Source organism: Apteryx rowi, unplaced genomic scaffold (genome assembly GCF_003343035.1).
Source record: "Apteryx rowi isolate R43461 unplaced genomic scaffold, aptRow1 scaffold_117, whole genome shotgun sequence".
Lineage (NCBI taxonomy): Eukaryota > Metazoa > Chordata > Aves > Apterygiformes > Apterygidae > Apteryx > Apteryx rowi.
This window is the reverse complement of record NW_020447386.1, coordinates 125,470-141,270: the sequence shown is the minus strand read 5'-3', so window position 1 is coordinate 141,270 and position 15,801 is coordinate 125,470. Positions and strand designations below refer to the sequence as shown.

The window sequence follows — 15,801 nt, the reverse complement described above, 5'->3', positions numbered from 1 at the left end:
GCGGAGGCAGCGCCGCCGCCGCTCCGCCCCGGCGCGGGGGCGCCCCGGGGTGCGGGTGACGGGCCGAGGCCACATCATCTCCGCGGGCAGCCGTGCCGGCAGGGCGGGCCGCCCAGCGGGGATTTAAACCAGGACGGGACGGGCAGCTGCCAGCCCCAGCCCGGACGGGGTTGCGGGACTCGCGGCGCCGGCGGCTCCCTCCGCCGCCCCGGCCCGGCCCGGTCCGGTCCGGCTCGGCTCGCTGTGGCGGCTGCCCGGCCGCCCGCAGCACCGGCCCCGGCACCTGCGGGCGGCCCCGGGTCCGACCCCCGGCCCCGCCGCGGTGAGAGGAGCGGCGGCGGCAGCCCGTCCGCTGCCTGGCGGGGGCCTCAGTCCCTCCCGATAAAAACCGGGAAAGCGACCAGCTTTGTGGATCAGAAAAGGGAAAGGAGTTGCTTGGAGCGGGGCTCGAAGTCCGTATCGTGTCTAGCAGGGAGGAACGAGGGCGATTCAAGTGCCAGATGTTGGAGAGGCTGCCTGGCTTGGGAGCAGCCCCAAAAGGAAGGGGAGGGTCAGCACTTCTAAGACGAGAGCAGGCTGAAAAGTAGACTGTGAACTGTGCGGCAGGGAAAGAGCGTTGATGTGATTCCCTTGACAGGTCGTTTGTCTTTGCAGTTTTTCTGAGGTATCGTCTTATTTTTAATATAAAATCAGGGGATCGGTTGTAAATTTCAGTATGCACTTACTCTTATATGTTGGTATTCATGGTCACAAAGCATAAAATGATTCAGAAGTGAGCAGTCTCTATCTTTTTCTTTTCTTAGAAAGATCCGCTCTTTCCTAAGAAGTAACAAAAGTAAACATCATTAAAGGCTTATATGCAAATAAATTTGGTATGAAAAGGCTTTGTAAATGCAAATGGATCACACTTCTGGTGAATGTAGTTAACATCTTAATTAAGCAGATGTAGGTGAGCTTTTTCAGTGTGTTTTCACTGTCTAAATTTAACTTGCTTAGTTTTATTGAGAAGACCTATTAATTCTATCACATCTTATGGCTTTTTCTTTTTCCAATATGTTAGTTAAGCATTATTCTTTTTTCATTCAGAATCCCCCTAAAGTTTGGTATTTGCTGTCTCTGTTTTTTTTTTTTACCCTCACTTCTCACAGATATCAATGTGTAGAAAACATGAATATTACTGACCTCGACACAGAGTTGAAGGAATTGTAAAGCTGCTTTATTGAGAAAGGTGCTCAAGTGTTACTATTGCTACTCTTGTTCTTATTTCTTTTTGTTTGTAGCACTCATCTCTATTGTGGTCAGTGTATTTTTTGAGGTAGAAGCTGTCTTTTCAGGTGTCTTTGCTGGATGTCTAGCAGCTCTTGAGTCCTAGCAAAGAATAATTTGTGGATAGCTATGCTGAAAATCTAAGTAGGTTCCAGTTTGTTCTCTCTTCTGGAGCGCCTATTAAGAATTTTTATTGCAGAACCAAGAGCTAGTTTTCCTTCCAGTATTGCTGTTCTTGTAACTCTGTTTCTATATTTGCCCTTTGAAATTACAGTGGAGGTAGATTTTTGAGTTATTGTATTGGTAAATATCAGGCTATGATCTATTAAATAGATTTACTAATTATCAGCCTTATTCCTAGTGAGAATAGTTTATATTGCACGTGATAAACTTTTTTTTTTTAATTTCATTTAGACTTAGTAATACTTTTCTGAGACTTTCTGTACATAAGGGAAGGAAAAATGCATGAGCTTATTTTGCTCATTTTGGTATCCTGTATTGATCTGTGTTCCTTCAAAAATGATTAGTTACGCATAGTCTCATTGTRTTTGAGTCACTTTTGCATTCACAGGCTTTTTTCTGTGGAAGTAGYTGTATGGGGAATGTAAAATAAAATCACATAAGCCTGATTTATAGTTTTGGTGCTATCCAAAACGTTAATCAACCTATTTTCACTTAGCTCCTTGGAAGTAAATGAGAATAGAGAGTAGTCAGCATTAGATGACGTAATTTATTTCTAAAGGGTAAATGTTAGAAATTATTCAGTATATTTAAACTGTTGATCAAATAACAAAAAATCAATGCATTGCTAAAGTTTTAAAGTGCAAGTTTGACTCACTTTATTCCTTAATACAAGTGTTTTACTTGGGTCCAGATAAAGCTGCTCAGCACCATTAAAAACTCAGAGTAGTTGGAATAGACAGCATATGCTTGAATGAGTGTTTGTTTTTGCTTCCAAATATTTGGAATATTGCTTTAGATAGCACAGCATCTTATAACAAGTGTTATTGAGTCCATGGTCATGAAGTGCAAAGAAATCCAGAATTCAGTCATGAAATGATTTATTTTAAAAGGTTGTGGCAGACTTGCTTCTTGAGCAGGCATGGGAGCATTAAATGATTTCCCCCCCATCCCAAAGGAACAAATGATCTGTTGTAGACTATAAATATCTTCCTACAGTTAGAGTTTACGCTGTAGTCGAGATGTTTTCCTGAGTACATGTTATATAGCGTTTTTTTGAGTTTTGGCATTATGGTGTTGTCAAGACTTCAATTCGTTTAATGCATTTCCTTTCCTACCTCCTGCCTTCTCAGCATATACCTAAAGAGCAGATGCATGCTCTACCCTTTTTTTCTGTTAACAATTGAAGTGCTTTGCTCTGCTAAATTACCATTAATTAAAAGATGTGGTAATGTATTGGGAAGTGCTAGGCCTGATTTGTCTTGTATATTGTACAATGGGAGAACAGTTAAGTATTATTATTAACAGTTAAGTTATTAACCATTAAAGTGAGTGTAAAAAGTTACTAATATACAATATATTTAAGTGCAAGAAGTTAATGATTCTGCTGCTTCAAAGTAGAGTGGTTATGATATTGCTATGCAACTTTACACTTTTCATGTGAAATAATAGTTTTATCTTTTCCCCTGCAGGCAGAGTACAACATTTCAAAATGCTGGAGATTATCTGGATGAACCTAGAGATTACATTTAATGTGATTGTGTCTTCAAAAATTCTGTTCCTGCATTTCATGAGATAAAATATTTTACAAAAATAAAAAGTTGGAGATCATTGAAGGTATCTGTTAACCATGTCCTGTGAATTCAGAGAAGAATTTCTGGAGGAAGAATAGATTCATCGTATACCTGGACTTTTTTTGTTTTGTTTTGTTAATTCTAGAAGGATATCTACATGAAGATAAGCCTGCTTATAAGATATGGTCTGTGGAGTTAAGTGAAAGAGGATATTTCTAATGAGTTATCAACATTTGTTTCTATATGAGATCAGATTTTTTTTTTTTAATGATAGAAATGAAGGACCAGTATGAAAAAGCAGAGCTGATGTATTTTTCTGAGGCCTTTATGTAAGTCTCTACTGTCTGGATCTGGTGCTAAAGGCAATCTGCTTTTGATCAGCTGATTGTAACTGTAGAAAGAGAACCTTTAATTTAAAGTAACTTCCAGCTGAAATTATTTACTCTTTGGCTTGCACAGAATGAAAGGGAAAATTAACATGTTTTACTGGTCAGGGGCCTTTAACTGAACTAAGAAAGGGAAAGTTAGATTATTATTATTTTTTTTTTCCTCCTATTTCAAATCAAGAACTGACAAAATATTTTTGTTAGAATTTGACTACTAGGAAGATCTCAGCATTTTAAAACAAGTCAGATGTCAGCAAACGACTCTTCTCCTCCATCCTTGCAGAAGTTTTCCCCACCTACATGTCATGCTGCTGCACCACAAACCCCATCTTTGTCTTCGAGTCCCCAGTCGGGGCTCTCCAGTCGACTCTCCAATGGCAGTTTCAGTACACAGAGCCTCACCAACTCCAGGGGCTCTATGCATGGGGTCTCATTCCTTCTTCAAATCGGTCTCACTCGTGAGACTGTCACCATTGAAGCTCAGGACTTGTCCCTCTCTGCTGTTAAAGACCTTGTGTGCTCTATAGTTTACCAGAAGGTATGGTATAACAGTACCACATTCTGCTGATCGTAGTTGTTTTGTAATAAACTATGATAGCAATAACAATATGTAACTGGAATATGCCAAAAAGTTTTATACAAAGACAAAGCCTATTAGAAGTTTCCAAAGCTTACGGAGAAATTTTGTGGACTCCCAAGATGGGAGCTTTTAATTTAAAAGGAGTGAAACCTCCTGTTAGAATCTGTCTTGTGAAATCTAATAAAAGAAGATGTAGTAATAAACTTCCTGCAAGAATTAGTTTTCACAGTATGGAATGTATGTTTTTTTTTCCCTTTCTGTGATTGTCACCAATATCTGTGTTTTACTGCTTATGCTCACTACTGCTGTAAAGGAATATTCTTGGTACAGTGTAGCCAGCTGTAATCAGAATACCAATTGTGGCTGCAGAAATGCTCTACAAGTCTAAAGACTTGCATGATACTGGCTTTTCTTTTCCTTTTATTTTTCTAGCTACCAATTGGAAAAAAAACCACCAAATGGCTTATATTTTCTTAATATTGTTTTTCCATGTAAGAAATACATGAGGTGCTCTTTCATGAGAGGACTGTTATCAGCATAATATCTATAATATCTATTCAGAGACAGTTGACCAAGGGAAAAAAATGCTGGCATACTCTTCAAATGTGTCTTGGTTAAGCTGTTGCAAAGTTCTGACTATGTGAAAAGGAAGTAACATGCATCTTGCTGTCTTTATATGCATGCTTTATAGGTTAGATGCTACTGACCAAACTGGAAATTAGTTAACATTGGTTCACATAAGTAATTAAGAAGAAATATTGCTCCTTTCCCTGGATGGGGGAGTTGAAGGTACATTACTTTGTAGGGAATTAAATTTCTTTCTCCTTATCTTTCATTTTTGGAATGGTATTTATGATTGATTAGTTTTATAAGATGATTCTCTTTCACTTAATGACTTGAGAGAAAATGAAGGCAAACATATGAATTTTTATCAGCATATGCTTTTGTGTATTTTTCCCCCCTTCTCATATCTTGCATCTTTCTTTCATATTTTTACAAATTAATCAGCAGGCAAACTGATTTCATAATGATTTTTTCGGCTACCAAAATGTGGTTCAGTATGTTAGTTCCTTTCTTAAGAGACAAGTTATGTGGTCAACTTTTTTTTTGTTTTTTTTTGTACCACACATTTTAGATGCACTTTTTTGCAGTCTTTTAGGGGCTGCTTTTTCTTTCTCTTTGCTCTTCGCAAAGATGCTCTTTGCATCTGCTTATTTCCTGCCTTCTGTCTTGAAGAAAGATGAAACAAATATAATCACGTTTGTTTTTGTTTTTTCTCTCTGTTCTTGGCAGGCTCAGCTAAAGTTTAGCTCAAGTTCAGAAACTTGTTATATGCTTAGTCTAATCTACTGTAAAAATGATTAGGATTCAGGATCCCTGTTTTCCTCTTTCCATCTGGCTTTGGTTCAGCTTATGCTCTCCTGCAGCTGATGCTACTGGTAGATGACTGCTCAGTGAGAGCATGTTTGCAGGCAGCAAACTGATCAGGAAATGTGTGTGGCGGAAAAACCTTATGTGGTGGACTGATCTTTCGTAAGTAGTTTTGCAGCCAGTGCAAAAGTGGCAATGTCCTCCCTCTACCTTCTGTCTGGCAGTATGTCCTGTCTGGATTTTGTTCTTAGCTCAGGTGACTGTTGCAAGCATATGAAATATTCTTGTATTAATATAATCTTTATGTATTTATTTATGTAACACTTGTAAACTGTGTTTTGCTGTGTTGTTATGCATATGGCTGCTTGTTTTTCCGGTTGAAAGCTTTGAAGGTATTGGGTATGCCTCTGAAATTCAGCAGTGTTGCAGCTTCCCCTTCCTCTGGCATTTCACAGCTGGCTCAAGCTGTCTTTTCTTGACCAGTTCACAGCTCCCAACTTCAGGATAATACCTATTTTTTTTTCTTGTGATAATCGTGCAGTTAATAGTATGTATTTAATTTTGCACTACTTTTTCCTTAATGAAAAAGGAGAAGTGTCTTATTTTACATGGAGTTATGAATAACTTTTTGTTCTTATTTTAATGGTATCTTAACTCTACTAAAATTAAATGACAGTTTTCTTTCTTAATAATGCTTTTAATTCATAATTCAGTCTCATTGTATTTCTCTACACAGCTGGACCAAAAAAAACTTTGAAAGAGATCTGTCCGTCCTTAGTTTCTTGGGAGCTTGAATTGCCTGCCTAACTACTTAAGGCTACAATTATGGTATCAAAAAATGTTGATTATGATTTCCAGTAGATCTCTGAGAAGGCTGGATTTTAACCTTATTTTTTTAATAACTATAGCATCCTCAGAAGCTTTAGAAGAATGAGTTATATGCCTTTCCCTTATTTTCCCTTTTTTTTGCAGGGAAAATTAGTTTACTGGGGGAAGAAGTCCCCCAAAAGTCTGTATTGGAGGGCATTTCAGTTAAGAAACAATGTCTTTGCCTAATGCATTTTCATAGCACTTTATGTATTGTCAGTCTTGCTGTATTGTTGATGGTCAGCTGTGCTTCCTGTTTCAGATGCTGCTCTTAGCACAGCTTGGTCAAGTTTTTGCAGAAGGGTATGTAAAAGTAGCATCAGCAGAACTGAAACTAAGAGGCAGTAGACATGCCTTTGCAAGAAGAGGGAGATGAGTAATACAAATATTTGACATGTCTCTCAGCTCTATTCAAAGCTGCCTTAAACATCAGGAGAGGAATGAATTTTTTTTTTTTTTTTTAAGTTTAAGGTTAAATTCAGGGAGTGGTGTATTAGGGATATTCTGTATTGAAATGCTTAGTGAAAGTTCTCAGAAATTAAACTTGATAGGAATGCTTAATTCTAGTCTCAAATATATCTTCTCTTTTTATTCCTTATCTAGACTGCTGTGTATTAAAGTACTAGACATAAAATTCTCACCCTCTGAAGAGGAACTAAAGCATGAGCAGATAAGATTTCTAGAACAGAGAGAGGGAATGTGTTTGGAAACAGACAAATGTGTCTGTAGCATAAGTGGCAGGTGGGCAGTGTGTGTCCTTGCACAATGATCAGCTATTACAGAGGTAAATTCTTAATCCTATTTTATGTTTAAAAACTCTCTGCTTCATGTTTTCTTATGTCAGGAATGACGTAGAATGTGGGGCTTAATAGTTTAAAACTATAAACTTAAATATAGTAGTTCCAGTGTCTGTAAACTGAGAGTAATGGAGGACAGCATGTTATAAATGCTTGATTTAGTCTAGATATATATATTTTTATTTTAGTTAAAGTAATAGCTGTAAATAAAAAAAAAGAATTATTAATGGTTTTGAGCTATTACTTGTATAGCATTAGCATCTGGGAGATTTTTCATGGTGACCTTTTACTTAAACCCTTCCTGCATCTTTATTTTCATGATGCTGAAATGTCCATTATCTGCTTTTTGTCTGCAAATCTGTCCTTCACCACTTCTCATTTTCAGTCATTCAGCTTCGTCCTTCTTTACGTGCTTTTCTTTAAATGGCTTTGTTAAATTTTGCTCTGAAGCAGGCCATTTGTCTATCTTCGGATGTTCATGTGAAATTTTTATTATCCTTTCTAACTGTTGCCTTCTATCTGACTTAAGTGCTGATATATTGCTTACCTATACAGTCTGTTTATTAATTTCCCATACTGTTTTTTCTTTCTCCATTTTGCTGAAACCACCCTAATGGTCACAGCTTAGCAAAATCAAAGAGGCATTTCTTAAGTCATACTGATTTAATACACCTCTCAGATTTTTCCTCTGTCTTTCCTAATACTCTTCTCTCATAAGTCTTAAACAAATCTTTAAAAAATAAAAGGAAAGAAAAAATGTCATCCTCTTCTTTCTCTGCCCTCATTTATTCCTAGTGTTTCAGTCATGTCTGCTACACTTGTTTCTTGTCTGTTTATTATTTTCTTATCTAATTTGATCTAGCCTTGTATCTTTTGTGTTTTGTTTTGGATCTCACCCTCCTTAGCTTACTTCCAAAAAATAATTTATTTTCTTCCTTTGACTACCTGATTCAGGTCTGTTCACAAACCCTTTCCACCAAAAAGGTTTATAATTCTGATATCTCTGAACTTACTCTGTCATATATTGGATGTTGTTTTTTCACTTTTTTCTTTGTTGTATTCTCAAAATTTGCTTGCTTGCTTATATGTAGGGTTGAAACTCTTACCTAGGACCTGTTATTTTTCATCTTTATTCCTGTAACTTTTGTGTGTTTGGTGTTACTGCTAGCAAAAGCAGAGACATTTTTGTCATCTTTCTTTTTCTCCGTTCCAATGTGATCACTGCTCTTTTAATTGCACTAGTAATTGTCTGTCTCTCAACAGCGAATCTGATATTATATACATCCTCACATCTATTTAAATTACTGTCTCTCTCTGCTTCTCAGTTCTTTCATCTTACTTATATTTGGCTATTCTTTCCATGCTGGGTTTTTTTGATCATCTTTCTTTTTATATGCAGAGTCTTCCTGTTCTTATTTGTTTACCTTAAATCTCCTCTCCCAGCAATCCTTTATGTTTTCTTATTAATTAATTTCCCCCATAGTTTCCTGAAACGTTATGGTGTTTCTACTTGCCTTCAGGCCTTAATCTGTTAATAACCCTTTAACAAATACTTAACGTATACTCATGTATTTGTTGAGAACGCAATCACTGGAAATCTAGTTGTCTTCAAGAGGAATTAAATTTTATGTACCACGCATGCTTGTGAGTTTCTACAGTTTCTGTAGTTTTATACTTTTATTGCTTTTATAAACTTTATAGTCCTGGTRCACTATATTCCCTGGTCAATAATTGGAATGATCTGAATTGAATGTGATCCCATCAGTACATATGCACTTGTTTTGATAGCCTTGGGTATCATGTTAATGAGACCAGGTGGGATTTCATTTTTGATAGCTGGACTATTACTGAAGTCCTTGGAATGTTGGAAAGTTAGCCAGTTTTCTTTGAAGATAAAGTAGACTTTTGGGGGTGAAATTTGAGGAGATATGTCCACACATTTTGCTTTGATAATTAGGGGAAGAAAGAGCATGACCTGAGAAATACACAGCCATTTGTAGAATTTTCTAACTAAATGACAGTTAACTGTATATTCATGTTATTTCATATACATAAGAACTCCAGTTTTAAAGGGACTGAATTACAGTAACTTGAGTAGCTGATTATTCTGTGATGGCTGCTGAAGAGGAAAAAAAGTGTTTTAAAATAATTTAAATGATCATGTTGTCAAAAAAAAAAAAAAAAAAACCCAAATGAGGAATGAATATAAGTTGTCTTCTGAAGTTTTGGACACTGTCATGGCAGCAGGGAGTTCTCTGTCCTGTTTGTGGCAGAGGAGTTGACTTGAAGCTTAGTATGATTTCTTAACTATGAACAGATGTTTTACTGTCAAAATAGTGAGAAGTAAAAGAAGAACCATATCATGATTGATCCATGTTACAAATCTCTGGTAGTAATAACTTAATATGGTGTCTTATATGGGTAGCAGTACTGTAACTATCTCTTTTCTTCTTCTGCTTGTGTTTGTAGTAGTTCATAATGCTTATTTTTGAATGGCACTAAAATTAATCCAAATCACATTTTGTATCCATCAGCTATACTTGCATTTTTTTTTCCCCCCGTTGGTCTGCCTTCTTGACTTATCACCTGCTTTTTCTTGTATGAGGTAAATAGGGCAGCAGAGTAATAGCTGGGGCATGAGAAGCAAACAAGCCTTTGGGAAGATGGACATTGGAGAGTATTGTGGATGCAGAGCTGATATATGTGGGGCAGATGAGCATTTACAAGCATGGTAATAGGTTTGTATGCTGGAAAGCCTAGCCAAGCAGTAGTCTAAGTATGTCTGTGCTGAGGCATCTGGTGAGGGAAAGATCTCATACAAGATGATGTTTGAAGCCTAGTTCTCCATGTGATAAAGTGATTTGGGACATGGTTTTAAAGAGTGGGAGTGGATAGCTGGGTAGGGATGCAGGATAATAAATTGGAGTGATTTCAGTGAGTGAAGAGACTTTCCAAGGTAATGGGTGTTTCGTACTATTAGACAGTGGGATTAACTTTCAGTGGTATGAAGCATTTGTTTTGAGTTATGATGGGTCATGAGATATTGGACCTTGAAACAATATCCGCCTACGCTTTTCCCTAGCGTGAATTTTTGGCGACCRGTCCAGAACTTTGTAAAGTAAGTCCTGGAACTTGAACTAGAGTGATTTTTCAGTTACTGCCAAGATAGAAAGAAACCCCAGTTGCCTGTTTTGCTCCAGCAATACTGGCCTGCTGTATTTTGAGGTTCTTCTGGGGAAAAAGAAAGGTGTAATGCAACTAAAACAGTTATACTGTAAGTATTACAGTATGTCTAATTGTAGACACATTGACTTTTTCTCAGTTTAAATCTAGTAATGTAGTAGTAGTATTACTGGTGCTAGAACTCTGTAAGTACAAAGGATCTCCCATACATTCTTTGTGTAAGTTAATGATATTGATGTACTTACACCAGAGATGAACTTGGCACAATTTGTTGCATAAGCAGACTTCCCACAAGTGATTTCCTGTAGTTAGATGCTCTTTTGGAACTGCTACACTGGGAGCAGTCTCCATTTTGCTTTTAGGAAACTTAGTAACACTGGGATTAACAATTTATATGTTTGAGTCACTGTGCAGATTGTTTGGGCTTTTATGCAGGAAAGTAATAGTGATATAATCCTGTGAGATAAAATAGGCTTTAAAAAATTCTGCTGTGAGTTTTGTTTTCAAGTTTGCATTATGAGCTCTTAACACTTCAAAAGAAGTGGATGGTATTCCTCCTTAGCAGTGTCATGTAATTGAGAATAAGGAAAGCTATAAAAGCTGTACTTTACTGCAGTACAGAGCGCAAGAATCTGGTGGTGTACAACTTGAACATAGTTTAAGCTTTGCATAAAATTTCTGCTAAAAGATACCACTTGAAATAAAAAACCTTGTTCCTAGATGAGGTTATTTTTGGCCAGCAGTCCACATGTAGCCTTCTGGCTGAGGTGCTAGCAAGAAATGCTGAATTCCCAAATGTACTGGGGAGCAGAGGAGAGAGCAGGGTGCTCTATGGCTGTGGGGAATAAAGCTGCTTGCACAGCTCTCCCCATTGAAACCCAGCCAAGTGCCTGAGATGCAGGCTCTGATGAGCCACCTGCAGCTCATCAGGGCCAGCCATGCAGAGGTCAGCCAGCCAGAGCTTTCCTTGCTTGGGTGCCCAGGAATGAAGTGGGGGCAGAGGCACGTAATCTGAGCTGAAGTGTGTGGAAAGGACTGATCAGAAAGGTATCTTTGGGTTAGGGTCTGTGTTCATTTATAACAAGGGAATCAGGTGTGTGGAGGGAGGGCAATGTAAAGGAAGGGCAGGATTCATTCATCAAACTCTAAAGACTTGATATTTAACAGAGCTGTGATGAGGTACCCCAGCTACATGTGTCTCTGTTGTGGATTTATTAGGAAACCTTGTAGCAATGCAAGCTGTTCAGCATGGACGAACAGATTATATTCCAAGGCTTTGTTTTAGTTTTTGGAATGATGGTTTCAGAAATGGAGATTAGGCATACAGTGACTGTGTTTTGTGATGGACTTCCCATGATAAAAAACATAGATTACTTTTAGTCATGTTAGGCTTGAGCTTGCAACTCTGCATCTTAGTCTAGATGCTACTGATCAAGCTGAAGCTTGTATATAGAGGTATTATATGAGGTTAAATATTGCAGTTATAAGCTTTTGGGTTTACAGTCATTTAATCTGTGTGTGTGTGTGTGTACTTGTGTTTTTGAGAGAGGAAAGCAGTACAACATCTATACCGTGGGAGCTTATGATACTATAGTTACGGCTTAGAAGGTCGGTTTTGTTAATGGAGAACTGCATGAGGTTGTGATGCCAACAGTTCTAACAATCTGCAATGAATGACTTTGCTTCTTTTTCCATTAATACTACTTTTCCACTGAAACTAATTTAGCCTGTTAAGTGTGCAATTTATTTGAAAAGCAAGATCTTGATTACAGGCAGTAGGATTATAGTTACAAACTTTGGAATTAATGTTGAAGTTGCTTTCTAAGGAATGTAACATTAAAATCTGATATGTTTAATTATACTTGCTATTACAAAAAGGATTTGTGTATTTACCTGTAATGTTTGGTTATTGTATCAGCTAATACTTTTTAGTAACTAAAATGAATTGGTATATTTAAAACATTTTAAGAAATACGAGATTTACACATGAGAATGGATAAATGATGTCAAATACTGAATACATATGGTTATAGCATTTAAAATAAATGTATCTTGATATGTGATTATGTGATCTATAGTGAGGTAGAAGATTATGAATAGGGATGTTCTGACAACCACGAGATAGGTTTATGGTCTCAAAGGCTGGAAAAAAAAGAAAAAGGCATATCTGTATCAAAAGAAGGAGACTTATGCTTGTGAAATATGTTGTTAGAGGATCCTTTAAAATCCATGTTTGCAGGTGGTTCTGTGAAATGAGTACAAAGGGGTGATAGCTGATACTAATTCTCTGAACCACCAGTTGTTCCTTTTGGCAGCTGAAATTCACTGTCAGCATTAATAAAAAGTGTGATGTTTATCTGCAGTCAGATACATACCAGATTCATGTTGATTCTCTCTCTCTCTTTTGTTGGAATTAAGTTATTCAGTAACATGGTGTAATTGATATGCTATAATTAAAAGTTGTCATGAACATAAAGTTGATTGTAGCATTAATGTGATAGCTTTCTATTACTGATACCAATTTTAAGTGTGATGCTCCACTAAACAGTATATATAGTATGAACAAATAAAACTAACTTCACAGCACATATTATAAAAATGTAAACATAACTTGTTTTCTTGTTATTTGAGGCACAGAGGTTTTATGACTTTTTCCTGAAGATCCAGATTTACATATTTGTATTTTTCTGTTAATGAAGCTGGAGGACAATTTATTATGATTTGGTATAAAGAGCCATTAGAGCACATGCAGTAGCTGGGCAGTGAGAAACTCCTTTACCTTCTCATAACAAACGGAGAAATGGGTCCTTTTGGCCACTGAATCTCCTGAAACATTATCATGAGAGTTTGTTTGATGTCAGCAAAGTGAATATACTTCTTAATGGCTTGTTCCACATACTTTGGGGGGTTTGATTCCCCCCCCCCCCCTGCCCTGACTCTTGCTTTTCAGTTTTGATCTTACTTGGTGCTGGAATTCTTGAGCTTTTCATTTTGATTCATAATTGGACGTAATTTCATATTCAATTTTTATGAAATCCCTTTTTGCATAGAGAGAGTGATATTTTAGGTCAACATGCAATTTTAACATCTTAGAAGTTCCTGTAATTAATGTTTTTAGTAAATGCACTGTCTACCCCCAACTAATTGGAGAAAGTGACAAGTTCACTATTTTTGAGCCATAAGCAGAGGAATTTCTTGGAGGAATAAAATTCGTATCAGAGGTTTTGCAGTGTCCATGCATATGCATATATACACAATGTAAAATAAATTGGAATGAAGTATAATCAAAGCTTGATGCATTCTAAATGTAAGATGTTTATTTTTATGTAAAAGAGTTGTTTAGTGAGACAGCTCAGTTATTCCGGAGTTGTAATACAGACAAAAACTCTTACTTTTCATCAGGAAATGCATGTTTTCTAAAGAATGTGTTCGCCAAAAGTTCGCCAAAAGTAAATTATACTTAATTGGGAGAGAGGGAGGAAGGTGGAAAAATCTAGATGTATCAGAGATAGTGGAATTACATTTTGAGCGCTATGAGGGTGAACTGTAGTATCTTCCTTCTGATAACTCTGCCACTATTAGAATAACTTTAGAAGGCACTCTATGCAAAGCTTACTAATTATAAACATTTTATACTTTGGGATAAAGAGTGTAAATCTGCTATTTGGTTCCTACTGGCCTGTATTATACCAGGCTTCAAATGAGTAACAGCCCATGACTGAGTTTTGAACTTCTTAGGTATTGAGACAATTATGTTTTTAGAGAAAAAAACTTTCTTAAAATTAATTTTGTCATATGATTGCACCGTTTTGGTAGAGGTGGTTTTGAGGATGTTTAGAATGTGAGTGTGTAGGTTAACCAAAGATAGGTAATACACTCTCATATATACATACATGAAGTGCTCATACTGTTGCATTCCATTTTGTTTCATAGATGGTTATTTCTTTGAGTAGATAACAATCTTCCTAAGACTATGTATCGCATTTTTCTACTGAGCACAGTAGCAGAAGATGTATCTCTTCAAGAAGCTATCAGATTCTCTACTGCTATTGGCTTGTAAAGAGAATAACACTAATTGGAAGACCAAATCTACAAAGGAAAAAAAAAAAAAAATTCAGGATCTGTGTGGCTTCATTTGAAGAAAAGAACTTGTTATTAATGTGATTGATGAAGGACTGAAAGGAAGTATCCTGAGATCACCACATTGGGGAAGTGAGAATTTTGAGATGAATGTTTTAAAATCATCAGAGGTTTTTTATAAAACCATATTTGAAGCATTTATGTGTTCTTTTGAATGCAATGTTCCTAATTCATCACAAGGTTCATCTACTCTAACTCCTCTCCCCACCCCCCCATGCCCTTTTTCCCCTTGTAAGCTGATGCACTGAGCTGGAGATGCACCAAATAATATTAAAAGCCAAAATATGCTTACATTCTGAAGCTGAGGAAAGTTTAGATGAGATTACCTTGCAAGAAACTGCCTTGTTAGGCAAACTCCCCCCCTGCTCCCCACCCCCCCCAAAATCAAACTAACCCTAAAAATGCACAACAACGAGGGATTTAGGAACCTAGTTGAAAATGTCACTGGTTAAATTCTGCTGGTATTTTGAGTTAGAGCTTAAATCAGACTAATGCACTGTTTGAGGTATCAAGAAATGTCATTTCCTGTAGAAGAATTACTAGTACACTGTATCTGTGCATGTTCCAAGTATAAAGTCCTGTGCATACTTGCAGAGATACTGAGACACAGATTTGGGCAGCGCAGCCCATTCCCAAACTTCTTATTTGCTTTTCTAATACAAACACTCTTTGGAAGAAGGAAAAATGTAATTTTCAGAATATTCATGGATGTTTGTCATTTACCAAGATGAATCTGTGGATGAATATACTAAGATGGTATGATAAGAGAGGAATTCATTTAGGTATTTACAGATGACAGAAGATATTCTAAACAATAGCATTTTATTGTCTAAAGCTTTAAAAAATTGTTTTAAGGAAATAGTGCTACTGTCATATCTGTACTGTCATGGCTACTGTACAGAGTACAAAGAATACCAAATTTATGTTGGAAACCTAAGGGCATGGGTCAGGAGACAGAGAAAGCAGTCTGCTGGTTTGGCATTTGCCTAGTGAATCAGCTCTTGGTACTGGAGAACCTTTTGCAGGTTAACTATCTCCTGATGTCCACATCCTTTTGTCAGGTCCATCTTTTCCCTTGCTTGTGTTAAACAGCACAAATTTTGCTTCTCTTCGGACTATCCAAGTAGATAGTATGCTTTGTGAAACACGGGGATTCTTCAGTATTATGTGTAATGATGTAAGCATGCAGGGTGTGCACAACAAAACAGAGAAGGCCAACTTAATATTTTTGATGAAATTGCTACCAGAAGGAGGAAATTATTTCCTCTCTGAGTGAGGAGTGTGAGAGCAATGGGCGTGACGGGTACCTTCATTATAAGTCTTAAGCTTGGTAGAAACAACTCTTTGGCTACCTTAGTTAAGGAAAATTAATAGACTGTGAGCTTCCTGCTGCTTGTGCTCTGTTACTTATTGACTATGCAAGATCTAAATTACCAAACTGTAGTTTGTTCTTTACT

The 15,801-nt window shown here is 37.0% G+C and overlaps 1 protein-coding gene across 4 annotated transcripts in view; it reads left to right on the top strand.

Moving 5' to 3' along the window:
* Positions 1 to 15,801, top strand: part of PRKD3 (protein kinase D3) — a 54,983-nt gene that overhangs the window by 292 nt on the left and 38,890 nt on the right. Inside the window, exons 2-3 of one of the 4 annotated variants that reach the window (XM_026082392.1) lie at positions 2,919 to 3,063; positions 3,611 to 3,944. In XM_026082392.1, coding sequence (XP_025938177.1) covers positions 3,654 to 3,944 — 291 coding nt within the window. In that variant the 5' untranslated portion in view covers positions 2,919 to 3,063; positions 3,611 to 3,653. Of the gene's footprint in view, positions 1 to 395; positions 665 to 1,148; positions 1,229 to 2,918; positions 3,945 to 15,801 lie in introns of those variants that run through there. The other 3 variants (XM_026082373.1, XM_026082382.1, XM_026082401.1) reach the window with 3 other exon arrangements.